Below are 15,423 nucleotides of genomic sequence, written 5' to 3'. Positions count from 1 at the left end.
ACTTAAGAAACAAATCAAAAGATATTCGATTTGCTTCACGGGAAATCTGTCTGGAAGTCCTATATGGCCATCACGACTTTCAAGCTGAAAGGCCACAATGGGATCTTTATGTATGAAGGTCTGAAGCAAAAGCCTGTGTATTCTTCTCTTAGGATACAAAGGGAGAAGGGGCCTGAACCTCTCAACACGCCTGACCCCAAGTCTAGTTATTGACTATGGCCAGTCTACAAAAGTACTATGACTATTAAACATATGTAATGTTAATTGCTGTACATATATGAGAGATCTTTGGCTCTGGCTTATACAAATCACATTTAGACACTGTTTCTACCCAACATCATTCTGATCTTTTGCTTTAAATCTCTAATTTTCAAAAACAGTTGCTGAATCGTCGTCTTTAAAGCCTGCATCGTGTATGCAGATTCTATGGCCTAAACTCTTAGTGAGGATGCGTGTTATATATTATATTTCGGGGATGCAATGCTTAGTGTCTAGTTAATAAATACTGACACAGAAGCCACGCAACTGCAAAACTCATGCGGATACAAGGGCCACTATTTCCTCGATCTACGTTTCTATCAATGCCTTGCCAAAGTACTCTCACTGTTAGTTTTTTTTATTGCAATTTTTTAAAGTTGCCATGAAGATGACTAGTAGATATTAGCAAGGCAGTAGTGTTATCACAATGCCCATGTCCTTTTCCACCAAAAAGCAATGCAAGGCTGAGTGACAGAACTCTGCTTGTGCATCACTCAGTACTGGGTGCATCCTATGACCTGGTATTTCCTAGGTTTCCCCCTTGCTACCATGTATTCAAGGCAAATTTAGGAAATTGGAGGGATTGTCCTTGTACTGCCATACTATTTTTGATATAGGGAAGCCCTGCAGTTTTATTGTTACCAGTGGGCACATTTGCAATACAGCCAGAGATTCCTTGCAGATTCCCTCAAGAGGGAAGGGATCTGCATTCTACAAAAGATAAAGGAGTTCATTCTATATAATGGTGGCTTGGCTATTTTGAGTGCAGGAGGTGCAGCGGCACAAGGCATGTGAGGGGTCAGCTGCACCCTATTATGTATTTTTGTTACTACCAAATAAGGGCCAGGGTGCCTCATTTTCCTCACTAGTACTATGACTCAAGGCACACTTGCTAAATCACTGCTGGGGGATTTCCCTTCAGCCAGCAAAGCATGTGTAGCCAGACATAGGGGATAATTCAATGCCTCCATAAGGAATGTCATGAGAGGATATCAGTGGGTACCACTAGGTTTGCACTTGGAGGACACACCAGCACGTTTCTACCATTCTCTTTCCATCACTCTCTGTGTACAAATAGAACAGCAAGAAACATCACCCACAATGACATGATCTGTGTCTGATAGTGAAAGGAGTGCTTAGAGTTTGAAACAGTGCCACAAAACCGATGGAATCCTTAATCCTCTTACAAGTGTTTGGGGGCATGAGCAGGATGGCAGCACATAGGCAGGAGAAGGCTCTACCCAAACAGTGGGCCTAAGTGTGAGCAGGAACCAAATTACACCGAAAGAATGCTACTGTGTACTCCTACGTTTCTTTAAAGGATCTAACATTCCTCTTTTGAAAACTTAGTTGCACCCAAATGCATTTTTTTGCACTTAATGTTACTTTTGCAGTTGTCCTCTTATTTATACTAGTCTTATTTTCTGAATATGTATATATTTTTTGGTATTAAAAAAATGCAAATCTAGTTGAAAAGCAATAATGCGCTGCACATTCAAGTGGGGATTTCCTTCCTTGAATTAAACAAATACATTTCATATACTTACAGTAGTAGGCACAAGAAAATTAGGTGATTCGCCAAGGATCACATGATTTTTGGTCAAGTGCTGAGGGCAGGATTAGAAACCTGAAAGCTGGCTTACTCATCTTTAAATGGCAGATTCAGACAAATGAGGATTGGAAAAAGTGTGAGCAAATAATCTGCTTCTTGGTGTAGTGAGTTAGGGATATGCTTCTACTGATCTTCTACTGCACGAATTGTGGCACAGCTTGGCTGGGAGATCCCACTCCTATTAGTACAATTTTTCTAACCTCAAACATCTAAACACAATCCCTAGCTTTTCCCTGATCTGACCTAAACTCAGTTTTTCTACACCGCAGCGTGCTCCAAATCCAGAAGAACTTTATTTGGTGTGGCCAAAGTCACCTGAATAATCTCATTTTTATAATGCCACTGGTCTATTCTTTATGTTAGTTCCCTAATTCTACTTCTTCAGGAGCAAGAGACAATGAGTCTGAAGCATAAGGAAGCATCCAGTGGTGACAGTCAATCTCGTTGGCAAAAATGCCTTCCGCTAACTAGGCTTATGTGCACCCTCCTGGGTCTTCTTTTTCTATGATTTCCGCCAGGAAAGATGGGGACAAGCTGATCACCAAATACATGACTTGGGAAACATCTAGATCAAATTAATAACCATCCCCAAAAATAGCTATACAGTTTCAGTCTCTTCCTTCATTGAAAACGGTGAGTGGGAACACGGAATACACACTGGTAAAAAGTGATTAGTAATTTCTTACTATAGTAAGGCAAGATAAATAGTATCAGTATGACATGGGTGCATCAGGGATCAAGTGAGAGGCATTTTCATTCAGAGCATACATAAAACTGTAGTTGATGGAAACAAGCAATCAAAGACGTCAGCCTAAGAACCAAAACACGCCACTTCTATTAGTCAGATAAACACATTTTACAAAACCAGGACACCGTCCACTCTAACAAAGAAATCTGAAGAAGAGCCTAAACAACCAATTTACAGGTAAAAATAATAATTTAAATGAATGCCATCACTGCTGTATTGCTCATCCTGCAAATGCCTGAAAGTATTCACTGCTTTTTTTCCTATTATACAATTTAATATGTACGTGAATTGCATGCTTGTTAAAACCATCCAGAAATGCATCACTTCGAAAACTTCTGTCACTATAGAGTTGTGAATTTAAAAGAAAAGAAAAGGAAGTTGCAGTGATTAACATATTACATATACTTTTTTTGTGCCACGTTCTATTCACATACAGTTTCAGGGTACAAATGTAATATTGAAACTACAAAAATAGGCTTCCACAAAATCAGGCAGATATTTCACAAAATACTTTCATGACACTAACTTTTCCCCCTAAAACATTATTACACGTTTTACCTACAAAGGTACATAATACACTTGAACTTTAAACCAATGCAAGCATTCTAATGTTTTTCCAAATTCATAAAAAGTGTCCACTCTAATTATCATTAAGGACAACAGATTTAATGGATGGATCTCATAGTCCTACCTCTCTTTCTGGTCTCCAACTTTATTAAAAGGTCCATCCACTCCATTATTTGAGAGCCCTTATTCTCGAGTGCCAGTGTATTTAAATCACGTTAGCTAGCCAAGGGGTAACACAACTGCACGTTTTGCCTAAATGCAAATGTTTGCTATAATTATGCAAATAAGTTCCTTTTCCTTCAATGCTTCCTATTGTATGCATTCGCTTTATTTGGGCGTCATTCTCGGTGTCTAGCCTTGCCAGTGTGAGAGCAGTACATTTTACAGCATTATGATTCAGAATATCTCCTCTGGCACGGTACCACCAGCTCCAAGGAAGTTACTCTTTAAGTCCAAAACACAAAGTATGGGTGCACATCAAAAAGCCACCATTCCCTCACATTCGCCTTCAGTGCAACTCATTCTTATGTTGTGTTGACATGGTTACTGAAAATTTCAAACAGCAGACAAGAGAAATTGCAATGTTGTGATTTTAAACTGCTTCGGTAAACAGGAGTTAGCGAAATGTAACACAATCTGCTAGTTAAGCTCATTCTCTACAAAGCGAAGTTTCCTGATTCAGAGCAAACATCCACCTGCACACACGTTAGGTTCTCCACATACAGACGTATACATAAATTACTTACATGCAGTTTTCAGACTATTTCCTCACCATACGCAGTCTAACTCACATATTAATGTGTGTTTCAGTTTCCAGAGCGTGGTATACACTTACGGCCTGATTTGGGCTTTGGTGGTCTGACTGCCAGATCGCCAATGCAGCAGCTGGGAGGACGTCGCTAAGCCGGCAGCCTCCCGTCCACTGTATAGTGATGTTCCTGCTGGGCCAATCAGTGGAAACAGTGCAACAGCATTGGCTTCAGCTCTAAGGGAGAGCTGTGGCCAATGCCGCCGCACTGTTTGTGTCATCTGCACAGTCAGAATGAGCACTGTTGCGATTGGAGACAGTACGCATTCTGACTATGCTGACAGAAGGGCCTCTGCACTGCCCATGATATGGGCATGGTCGGTGCATGGATCCCCCTGTGGCCCCCTCTCTGCCTTTCCACTGACCTTTTCATGGTGCTGTCCCTGCCATGAAAAGGCAAGTGGAAAGGCAAGTTGTGATCAGCACAGCGGTAATGGCATCAGCACCACCGTGCCTAACCACGGCTTTCCCCACCGCCAACACGTCGAGATCCAAGATCCTGGCGATGGCTACAGTCTTGTGGCAGTCTCACCACCAGCATCCAAATCTGTCCATCGGACTGCCAAGGATGTGACGGTCAGACCAACACTGCAGTTCGGCGGTTTTAGGACTGTCGTACTCGTAATCAGGGCCTTCGTTGCTTACATCAACTGAAAATTAAAAGGGGTTGTTCAGTTACCCTAAAGACGCAACTATCTCCTCACACATTACAGAAGTGGGCTTCTATACAGCTGAACATTTATATAACGTTAGGGACAGAGGTGTGTAAACCAGAGGGAATTTATAAGAAATGGAGGCCTGTTCTGTTGCACATCTCACTAGCAAGATAGTTATGGAGTGTAACCGATGGATTAGTCGGCCAAAGTCGCAGCGGTTTGTCTCACACATTACAGAGTGGACTCTCACCTCTGAAATGTCCCATGACAGAATAAACTTCCGTTGGCATATTCAGAAAAAAAGAAAGAAATTCAATGAAAAGCTGTAACATAATGTTAAGTTAACAAAAACTAGAAAATGTTAAATTGCTACACATTGAAACTCAGCAACCTTGTTTTAACCGATGACATCACATATGACATCAATTAAATTAGTAAGCATATCATAAAGACTGTCACATGTTTTTCATTGAATGCACATTGTCCTTCAGCTACTGGACTCATCACATGGGAAAATCTTAACGGGGAAGTGCAGATAAAAGAGACAGGTGCTTAGGTTTCGTTTGACAGCTTACAGCGTCCATTTGACTCGTGTAACTGAGAAACTAGAATATTTGGTTTCTCTCTGCAAAGTTCTCTCCTGACATAAGGATAAAATAAAATGTAACACGGAAGAGATACACAGTGAACATTAAAAAAAAATAATCAAAGTTAACTTATTGCTGGTGAGCCAGCATGACACTTTGGGGCAATTATTAGTTTTTCTATGTTTCCTCCTATATTTCACAAACGTGCAAAAATGCAGTTTTGCTTTAGACCATGATGTTTCTATTTAATTTTCGTGGTATGTATTTTCTACTAAAAAAACACAATTAGTATTGGAGCAAACTTTTGGGCCAGCATCTATAACATATATTTTTTTTTTATCAGGCCACATAAATCGTACAGACTGACATCATCCCCTTATTTTTCTTGCTACACCTAACACTCACTAACTGAATATTGTGAGCAACATTTGCACTTATAACTTTAAAATCTGGTTCATTTAATGCCAACAAATTTGTATACTAGGTCCGTTAATAGTGAACAATGCCTTTTGCATCACTCTGTTCACCAGCAACATCTGTCATCAGACAGGACAGAGCACTACAGATGCTGTCACATTCAAGGATGTTATCAATTCACTTCAAACAGCTGTGTTATCCTGGTTAAGGCAACATGGGACTATTATCTTTTACCTCAGTTAACGAGAAGACCAACGACCTTTTCTACTAAAATGGAAATCAAAACTCACACCCAATCTGACTGACAAAATGCATTTCAGTCTCATTAGTCGAAAAAAATGCATAGTGGGCTAGCTAAGAGTCTGCATTAGAAGTTACTCACCTACAAGAAATTAAGTGTGGTACTAGCGACATTACTCTTATGTACAATACTTAAGGCGCATGTTTTCCCTGTTTCTTGTATGAGGCTTTGGTCTCACATGTGTAACTCAGATTCTACGCGAAGTCAAATCAGACTTCGCAAAATACTTTTTTTTTTTTTTTTTTTTTTACAAACTAGAAAACATTGCTAATTCTTATCACTGGTAAATATGCAATCTAATATTTTTTTAGCATATTTTTTTTTGTATGTGTTTCTTATTCCCCTCTTCTAATTGCATATCACAATGAAATGGACCTATGTCTTATTCGTTTCATGTATTAGATAGTTTTTTTATAGTCGTGTACCTGCTTTGAAGTTGAGCATAAAGCAAATTCACCAATCACTGTGCAATTTTTCAGCATACATTTGCAGCATATTTACCAATAGACTTTTCTGATTCCTGGAACTTTAACTGCCGTTGCAGATGAGTAAGGCTCACAAAAAAAAGCAAATGGAGAAATCCACTCTGGTCACCCACTTGTACCACCGGCATTAAGGCATTCTGGGCATTACTTGTGTTTACATTTTGATTCCACCAACTGCCCACTTTTACTAGGTCACAAAGAAACAATATCCTTAAGCCACTGACGTTGATATCCGCCATTTAAGGTTCACAACCTGTTGTAGCATGAAATGTGATTTTTCTCAGGACATTTTCACAAATATACATGACAAATGGTTGTTAGCAAAAATGTAGTCACAATCAAGGAATGCTTTTTTTGTTACCACATCAGATATGGATGATGCAGGCTGCAGTGGTAGACCACACAGTCAATGGAAAAAATGGCGGGCAGAAATGGATTTCACCCACCTGGGATCCTTCTGAATGCTGTCAATGGAAGGTGACCTGGCCAAGGTCCCTTCGGGTGGGATGGCGGGCCCCGATTTGCTGTATGGTGATTCCACAGAAGGACAATACTGCAATGTTCTGTAGGGGTCTGCGTAATTGGCAGCTGGGCCTGCAGCATAGCTGGCCCTCTGGAAGGTCCCCGTTGCATTCTGTGTGCCGTGCTGGCTGCCTGTGCGCTGTAAGGGTACGGAGTCGACACCAGGGGAAGATGGGGCTACGACAGGAAAGTAGGGACAAAGTAAAAAATTGAGGACCTGTTCACAGAAATGGTTCACCAGGTCTAGGCAGAGGAAAAATACACACAAATAAACGAGGGTTTGAAATAGAAAAAATAAGAAAAAACAGTCATAAATGAAGACTTCCAGTAAGATGCTGCATTCGTGGCAAATAGTTTAGCTGGCAATAGGGTTCTCAATGCTGCTTCAGTATGTAAAGACAGTACAAAGGCAAGCAAACATTGTAACCAACAGTTAACTGATCATATTATTGTGGCCTCCTAAAATGGTAAGACATTACAGACTGTAGGAACAATAAAAGATAATTTGATCTCCAAAGTAAAATATTATACCTAGAGCTGTGAAGGTCACATATCTGACAACTTTATAGCGGTGTCCCACAGAGGATGCACTTGGTGGCAGATTTGGCAGCTTTCTGATATCTCTGGATATTGCTGGCTTTAATTTCTAGCTTAGTTATTGTACGCAAACCCGTATTCAGACACGAGGATAGATGGACATCTCGTTTGATCTTTTTGTATGCTTCACTTGTGCAGATCACAGAATAAATATTATCCCCTCAATGTACTGCTTAGGTAAAATAGGCCATTTTGTTTAAAAAACAGTGTGCATGCATAAACAGGAACTCTTTAATTCTGCGGACAATAAGCATAATTACAAATTAGAAAACACTTTCTGGGGAGCTGTGATTGTGACCAATCAGAGACCACAGCTTCAACATTATGCTGCTCTTGCTATTACTCGCCTAACAGAGCAGTACAATGCGTATTTCTGGTGCAGTGTGGAACTGGCTGTCAGTAGAGTGGGTGCAGGTACATGTCAGAGTTTGTGTCTGTTACAGCTATCTCTCAGGTACGCGGAGAACCCATGGACCCTTGATGCTCCCTCAGTCTCTACCTGGGCCTCTCTAAGTGTACATCAGCTACCTGTGGATGTGCCGGTCGTTGCCATGGACGCCGCAGTGACAGCTGAGAGGCCGCAAGGGGAGCCTGAGGAACCTGCCACAGCCTAAGGGGGATATTTATGCCCCAGAGGCTTCCGGCAATGGCCGGATTATAGTGAAAACATCCCTTCCTTTTTGAGGCAGTGCTGTAATTACACAATGAGCTTTCTTCTGCTAAGGACATAAGAGAGTCTTTCTCAGCGTTTCTCCTGCTGTCGAGTTTGCACTTGTTGTCTCTGTTGCATTTACCAGTGCCTGAAAAGATCCAATTTGCCACCAACTTACTTGGGTGGTGACCCTCTATTTGTAAAACAGAAAGCAATGTGTACATTTTAGCTCCAAGTAGAGAGAGCGTTGTACGGTTTTGTTTGCTTTCTATGACTGCAATTTTTCACTTTAAACAGTGGGGCAACACAGCAGCAACAGTGGTAACATAAAGAGGTGAGTTTCATGCAGCTGCTGCCTGTGGCGCTGGTGTGTTTTCTTGGTGCCCTCTTCTACAGAGGACTTAGAAATACAGCTTTTAAAAGCAACTTGATTTTTTAACAATCAGGTTTTGCTTGGTGGCTGTCCAAAATAAAGTTTTGGGGATTATGTTTTTCTCAAACAATTAAAGAAACTTTAAAACTAAATTTTGAATTAATCACCAAAAGACTGAATGATAATATCACCGGATGGCAGAATTGACTCTATTAAAATGCTGCTCACTCCTATGGTACTATATGTTATTGTTATGATTCCTATCCATATCCCTGACTATTATTTTAAGAAAATAGATTCTATCTTAGCAAAATTTCTCTGGAAATGCGATTCTCCTCATATAGCCTTGTCCTCATTCATTATGAAAAGATAAATCAAATTGAGGCCTTAAATTCCAAGATTTAAAAAAATACCATTACGTGTTCTCCTTAAAGCAAGCTACCAGATGTCTTTCTATAGATCTTCCCCTACATCCTTCCTTGTGGCTGATATCAAAGAAATTCCATATCATTCCTTTAGAATGTAAGGGAATCCTTGCAATCCCTATTTCTCAATTACGCTCTCCCATTAGTTCTCATTCCTACAAGCTCCTGTGGCCTCTCCTTCCATCAACATACCCTTCGGTCGATACCTATCAGCAACAACCTATTTGCCATAATTTGCGAATCAAGAATTGTTTTATATATTGGAAAACCTGGTGAGCCAAAGGTTTGTGCTGGAAATCACAACTTCTCACAAATGGTCATCTTGTATCCTTTACTGATTTCAAAACACATTTAGCTTGGGGAAAAGATTTATTAAAATGTTGGCATACTACTATCTGGGACAAGATATGGCTTAAGCTTCAAAAAACAACGAGAGCTGCAAATACCACTTAAACCCTTTACTGTATTTATCATTGTCTCTTATTCACCCCTATGACACTAAAATCCTTCTCTCCTACTTCAGACTCTTCTTGATGGTCTTGTCCATGCCCAATCACTGATTTAAAACATATGTTATGTAAATGCCCTCCTATTCACCAATTTTGGAAAATGGTCTTGTGGCAAATTAATAAGATTTTTAAAATTACTTTTCCCTTTTTCATATGTAATATCTTTTTGGGCAGTTTAGCACCTCAGTGGTCTCACGTAACCCCACGTCATAAGGTGATAGATTTACCATTGACTGTTACTTTTCACTTAATCACATCAAATTGGAAACCAGCTCAAAATGTAACTTTCATATTCTGGTGGAATGCCATTTGCTTTCATCATAAATTAACATTAATTATGCCCCTCTACATCTTTAGCTATAAAGAGGGATATTTTATGGCTTCTACTAACAACCTATTGATCTCCCTCTCCCTCCCTTGTTAATAAGATTATTACAAAATCAGATGAAGAATTATTACAAATTAATTTATCTTATTGCTTTTACTCTACTATCCGAGATTGTTTATCATTCATAAACATATTTATATTACTATTAATCACGTCACCTTGATGTTATCATTTGTTTTCTAAATGTACTAAACAGTCCATACTGTTCTCTTTAATTTGCATTCCTCCCATGTTCCTACTGTATTTATACAGTATTTACAGCGTATGTTCTATATTCTTTTATGCTTATTGATATTTTTAGCAATATTATCTCGAGTTTATATCCTATGAATATTGCGTTGTATGATTTTATTTACATGTCCTACATTAACTATTGTTTGGAAGTTTTAAATGTTTGTTCGCAATACACCCAAGCTTAATTAAAAAACTGACGCAAGTCTCTTTTTAAAAAAGAGCCTAGAATACTAAAACATGTTCAAACAAGAAATTAGATGTACACGGACGCTGTAAGTAGAATCAAGCGTTCATTATAGATATTACATGTGTAAACGTATCATAAAATACAGTTAGCAAGCAGGGTGTGGTTGCACATTTTCAGCTGAGCCACTCCTTTCTCCAGAGCATTAGCTATGCAAACAGTTCTTCAAGTATTACATTACAGAGGATTGTATTGACTTTTCTAGAATGCGGCCTCAGTATGCATATATGAGAGAGCATATATTGAGAAAGCCAACAATTTACTGTAACGTCAAAGACACCGCCATTTTTCACTATTTTGTAACATAGCAGAGCTTTTAATTTGTGACAAATATGAGTTCAAACACAGCTCTGAAAATACTTTCTGAAATTAAACTGCTTCTTACAAACAACACTACCGCTTGTACAAGAAGTTACAAAGCATAGGGTGTGACTTCTCAAGAGCAGGGTTTCTACTGAAGGAAATACTTCAGTCAAATCCGACATTTGTACACCAGACACTTAAAGGAACAGAGACAAGGGGGCATTCATAAATTAAAGAAAGACACACATACTACATGCCAAGGACAGAGACTGTTCATGCCTGACAGACTGTGTGATTTTTGTGCTTTTCTCCGTGATGGAGCTCTGCTTTGATAACGCTCTTTCTGGAATAGACGCATATACGTGGGTCACCAGGGACCGAGGAGGACGCACTCAGAGCTGGAGTTCAGATTTGCGTCCACTCAAAGTCCCATTCACCGACGGGTCCTGAACTCGCTCTGTGACTGTCAGAGCAGGTATGAGCCGCGACTGAGCGCGTGCCCCTAGACAGAGGTGACGTTTATATATGTTCTCAAAACTACGCTGCATTCTAAACTATTTAACTGATGTAAACATCAGTAAAGAGAAAAGGCGTGGCCTGGACACCTTGATATTAACCTGTTCTCTCTCGTACTCGAGTCTCAGATAGGGGCCTGGTATAAAATCAGTCTGCTGTAAAACGCAGGGCAGGGCGTTGCTCACTTTGGGCCATGCTGGCAACAGTTGACCAGAAATAATCTTATAAATCTTCCTCCAAAAGTAACGCACACCTGCTTGGCAGAAGATGAAATTAATTTCGATCTCTCACAAAACAGACCTGAGCTCTGACATTCCTGTGTAGAAATCTAAATGTAAATGTGTTGCATAGTTAAAGTGCATATTGTATTAAGAAACTGACTTCTGTTAGCATTCTGTTTTGTGGTGATAATCCTCTCACCAAAGTCATCCATCAAATAATGTTTGAAGAGGGCATATATTTAGCATAAACTACTGCATATTTGCATACATATTTTCAATTATTTAGGGGCAATAACCCACATTCATAGAAAAAAATCATTGGAAAGAATATTCACATACCTCTCAACTCTCCCACAGAGAAATCGGGGACAACACTCTTAAAAATCAGGGACATAGGATCAAAATCAGGGACAGTCTCTGAAAAGTGAGGAATAGAGACTTGAAACAGTGGAAGAATTCGCTCACATTTGAAAAAAAATATTACAGCATTACAAAGAGAATATAACATATCACGACAATATGACTCTGGGTGGTGCATATGAACACCACCAGATATTCCAACTATGCTGAGATAATCCCATGCGATATTAGAGAGGTATTACCATTATATTATGAATATCTGTAAAAACCTATCTGGCACCTCGAAAGAAAAAAATCAATTTTCCTCATGGAAAAATGATTTTAAGTCCAAATCTGCTAATGACAATGGCATGAACATGGCATAGAAAGGGACAAAAGAGGGGTAGAAAATGACAGTGTTGTAACTACCAGGAGACTGTCAGCTCGCAGACACACACAAATATCACACATGCACATAGAAACACACACAATACACACTAGTATATGCAGACACACATATGCATGCACTACCACACACATATGCACGCACACACACTGGAGATTTCAGTGGAAATGGAAATGGTGGAACGCTAGAATAGAAAACAGTAGTGACATTGAACATAAAGCTCGAACAGGACATGCATAGGAGTTCACGACTGGAATCAATACAAATGATTAATACAACGCACACAGTCTGCGCCATTTTAGTTTGTATATTTGAAAGTAAATCAAGATATTTCACATGTAGAAATTGATGCATTCCACTTGTCTGTGAGGTCAGAAGCGGAAACAGGTGACGTCTCCCACCACACACCTGAGTTCTTGCTGCAGCTCTGAGGGCTACCTTATGAATGCAGCTCCAGTTCAGGCACAGCTTCTGCAATGCAGGACGCTGTAACATCACAAGAATCTTAAACTGAAAAGATCATTTGGTCTGCACTTCTCTCTATTTTGCCTAACCTGGACATTCCAGCGGAAGCTTCTTAGGGTATTACAGTGTCGGATACACAGCAAGACACCTGTTGCATAGCAAACTGCAAATTATTCTGGCTGACTTGTATCATGTGAACCATGCAAGGACACAAAACAAAATCAGAGAAAAAATAGCTTAGAAGGATGCAGACAGGGGCGTCTCCTCGTAAAAGCGGAGGAGCGTCTCCCCCATGTTCAAAGTCAGGCAGTGACAAATAAAATGATTTAAAAAAAAATATTATAATTTTATTTGTCACTGTCTCTCTGACAGCTATAGTACCTAGGTCGGGTGTGGCTTGGCCATAAGGATGAGGAGTGGTGGGCACTGTAAAGTGCGCATGTCGGTTTGGCCGGCCGTCTTAGGATGGCTATACCGACATGCAAACTTACATTTCTCCAACCCAGCTGTGTTGCACAGCAGAGTGGAGAAATGGCACAGGCTCCATGTGCCTGAGCGAGTGTCAGTCCAGCCCACGCAGACCAATCCCGGTTGCTGCTCTCATGCTTGGTATCGCATGAGAGCAGCATCTGGATTGGGAGCCTGTGCTTTGTGCCCCAGTGACTGCTGGGAGAGCCAGGAGCACTGAGGCAGGTGGGACTGGAGCGGCAGGTAAATTTTTTTCATTATTATTATTCTCCCCCCCTTCCACCCCACCACTTTTGATTGGCGGCAGTCGACACTGAATGCGAAGTGAAGTTTCAAGGTTGAAGTTAAACGTCGATAAAATATTGTGGTGCATTTGAATAGGTGTGAAAAGATGCTGTGTGAGTCATGCAGGTTTGATAATGAACCTTTTTTATAGAGTGCCATTTCTACACAGAGACACACACTCATGAATTACATTTAGAAATAAAGTACAGTTTTCTATAAACAATTGTTTCTTATATTGCGAACCACTCACTATAGATTCATAGCTTGATTGACAGCATTTCTTAGTATTGTAACATTAAACTTTTGATTTGGCCTAATTGTAGTAGTAGGGCTCATTAAGCTCTCTACTGACACTTATTTCTGTGTTGACAACAGCCTATATCAAGCAATCCACTTTTCCTAGCTTCCCTTAAAGCGTGCAAGGAGCAGCATAAGCACATTTATGATCAAAGGAAAACGTATGTGAGAATCACACAAAGGCAAACAGCATCCGGGCAGCTCATGTTCTGCAAATTCACATGTTGGGGCGTGCTTTGTTTGAACGGGAGAAAAGGAAAACAACTTTTTTAGAGGATAAACAGCCACTATCAATTGAGAAACTGTTGAAACAGTCGGAACCACAATAGTTACTTTGAGCGCATCTCCCTCCATTCTGTTCAGCTCATCTCTGTCACTACAGACAGGGACCAATCATTTGCAAGCCACCCTCAGCTCTGCTTCATAAGGGACACTTCAGCTTGAGGCATGGGCTGAAACACCGCAGGGACCGCGGACCTGGGTAGGTTCTCCGCCCACCAGCAACGTATTTACCAAACGTTAATTACGCTGGATTATAGGTCTATGTGTTCCTAGGATGCTCGTTCTCTAATGTAGGACTGGCGACAATTAGGAATTAGTGGTTCCATGTTTATGTAAGTGACGGTTATTTCTCCCAGATAATCTCTGGCCTTTGTTAAACTGTACACTCGAATTAGGAAACATATGTGGCTCATATAAATTGGAGATTCACGTAGTCATCTAGGTCCTGATGAAGCATCACTGGATCCGTATGGACCACCAGGATGCGAAACATGTTGACCCATGATAGGGTAGGTTTTGGAAAATCCCCAATTCCCCCCTTCACTATCCTATACAGAGTGATTGAGCATTACCTCTGGTTCACTCTTTTGACTATATATATCTTTTAATCTTGGCCCTGGCTGTCCATCTGGTCCAATAAAACTATCGACCCAGTGGCAGTCTTGTGAGCCAATTTTAACCACGATTTTTTTCGATCTCCTTTTTCACTCATTCACTTCTGGGGTCACGGCACCATCATTGAAAAAGATCTCCGGCAAAGAGCCCCCCCATTAGGGGTGGTGCCCGTCAGACATTGCAGCGCCGGTCTGACGAGGAGCAGTACCGATGATGAAGCATGACATCCTATGGATGTGTGAGGTTTCTTGCTCCTAAAATTTAGGACCCCGCCATTTGTTTTCGTTCTTTTTTGGTTGGAACAGTGTATTACGTATTTCTTGACATTTCCACTGGGAGGATATACACTGGACCATAATCCCTCCTAAATCCCCTCATTTTTTGAACATGGGCTGAAACACTTCTGGGGTTATTTTGTCTCCTGTTCAGAAATGACATGGCATTGCAGTTCGGCCTTGGCTATCACTCTTTGGGATGGGTTAAGTTGTGATTTTTGTATTAGTCCCTGTCTATAACACCACAAAGGAGCTAAAATGGGAGAACAAAATGCAGGATGAGGTGGAGCTCACACGAGCAGACTTATTGGCAGCTATTTAGGGCTGTAGAACTGCCTTGGAGCATAAAATAGAGACAGTGTTAATAGATGACAACTTGTTGAGGGCAGACTTGTGTAAAGTGGTGGACAAGGTCACTACAGTGAAAGGCAGCACACCAGACCTGCAAAGGGAAATGGCAACCCTGAAGCAACAAATAGCTCAGTTAACTACAACCGCCGGGGAGCTGGAGAGGAGTGCAGAGGACGCAGAGGGCCGCTCCTGACGCGGTAATATCAGAGTGCTGGGT

The 15,423-nt window shown here is 40.6% G+C and overlaps 1 protein-coding gene across 29 annotated transcripts in view; it reads right to left on the bottom strand.

The window, feature by feature from the left end:
- The window catches only part of CTNND2 (catenin delta 2), a 3,139,673-nt gene that overhangs the window by 1,318,205 nt on the left and 1,806,045 nt on the right, over positions 1–15,423 (bottom strand). For 18 of the 29 annotated variants that reach the window (XM_069219651.1, XM_069219660.1, XM_069219653.1 and 15 more), the window contains 2 exons: positions 11,763–11,840; positions 6,886–7,138 (listed from right to left, as the gene is read on the bottom strand). In XM_069219651.1, the coding sequence (XP_069075752.1) occupies positions 6,886–7,138; positions 11,763–11,840 (331 nt within the window). The remainder of the gene's footprint in view (positions 1–6,885; positions 7,139–11,762; positions 11,841–15,423) is intronic. The other 11 variants (XM_069219654.1, XM_069219662.1, XM_069219671.1 and 8 more) reach the window with 1 other exon arrangement.

This window comes from Pleurodeles waltl, chromosome 2_2 (genome assembly GCF_031143425.1).
Source record: "Pleurodeles waltl isolate 20211129_DDA chromosome 2_2, aPleWal1.hap1.20221129, whole genome shotgun sequence".
Taxonomy (NCBI): domain Eukaryota; kingdom Metazoa; phylum Chordata; class Amphibia; order Caudata; family Salamandridae; genus Pleurodeles; species Pleurodeles waltl.
The sequence above is the reverse complement of the archived record's forward strand: the minus strand, read 5'-3'. Positions and strand labels throughout refer to the sequence as shown.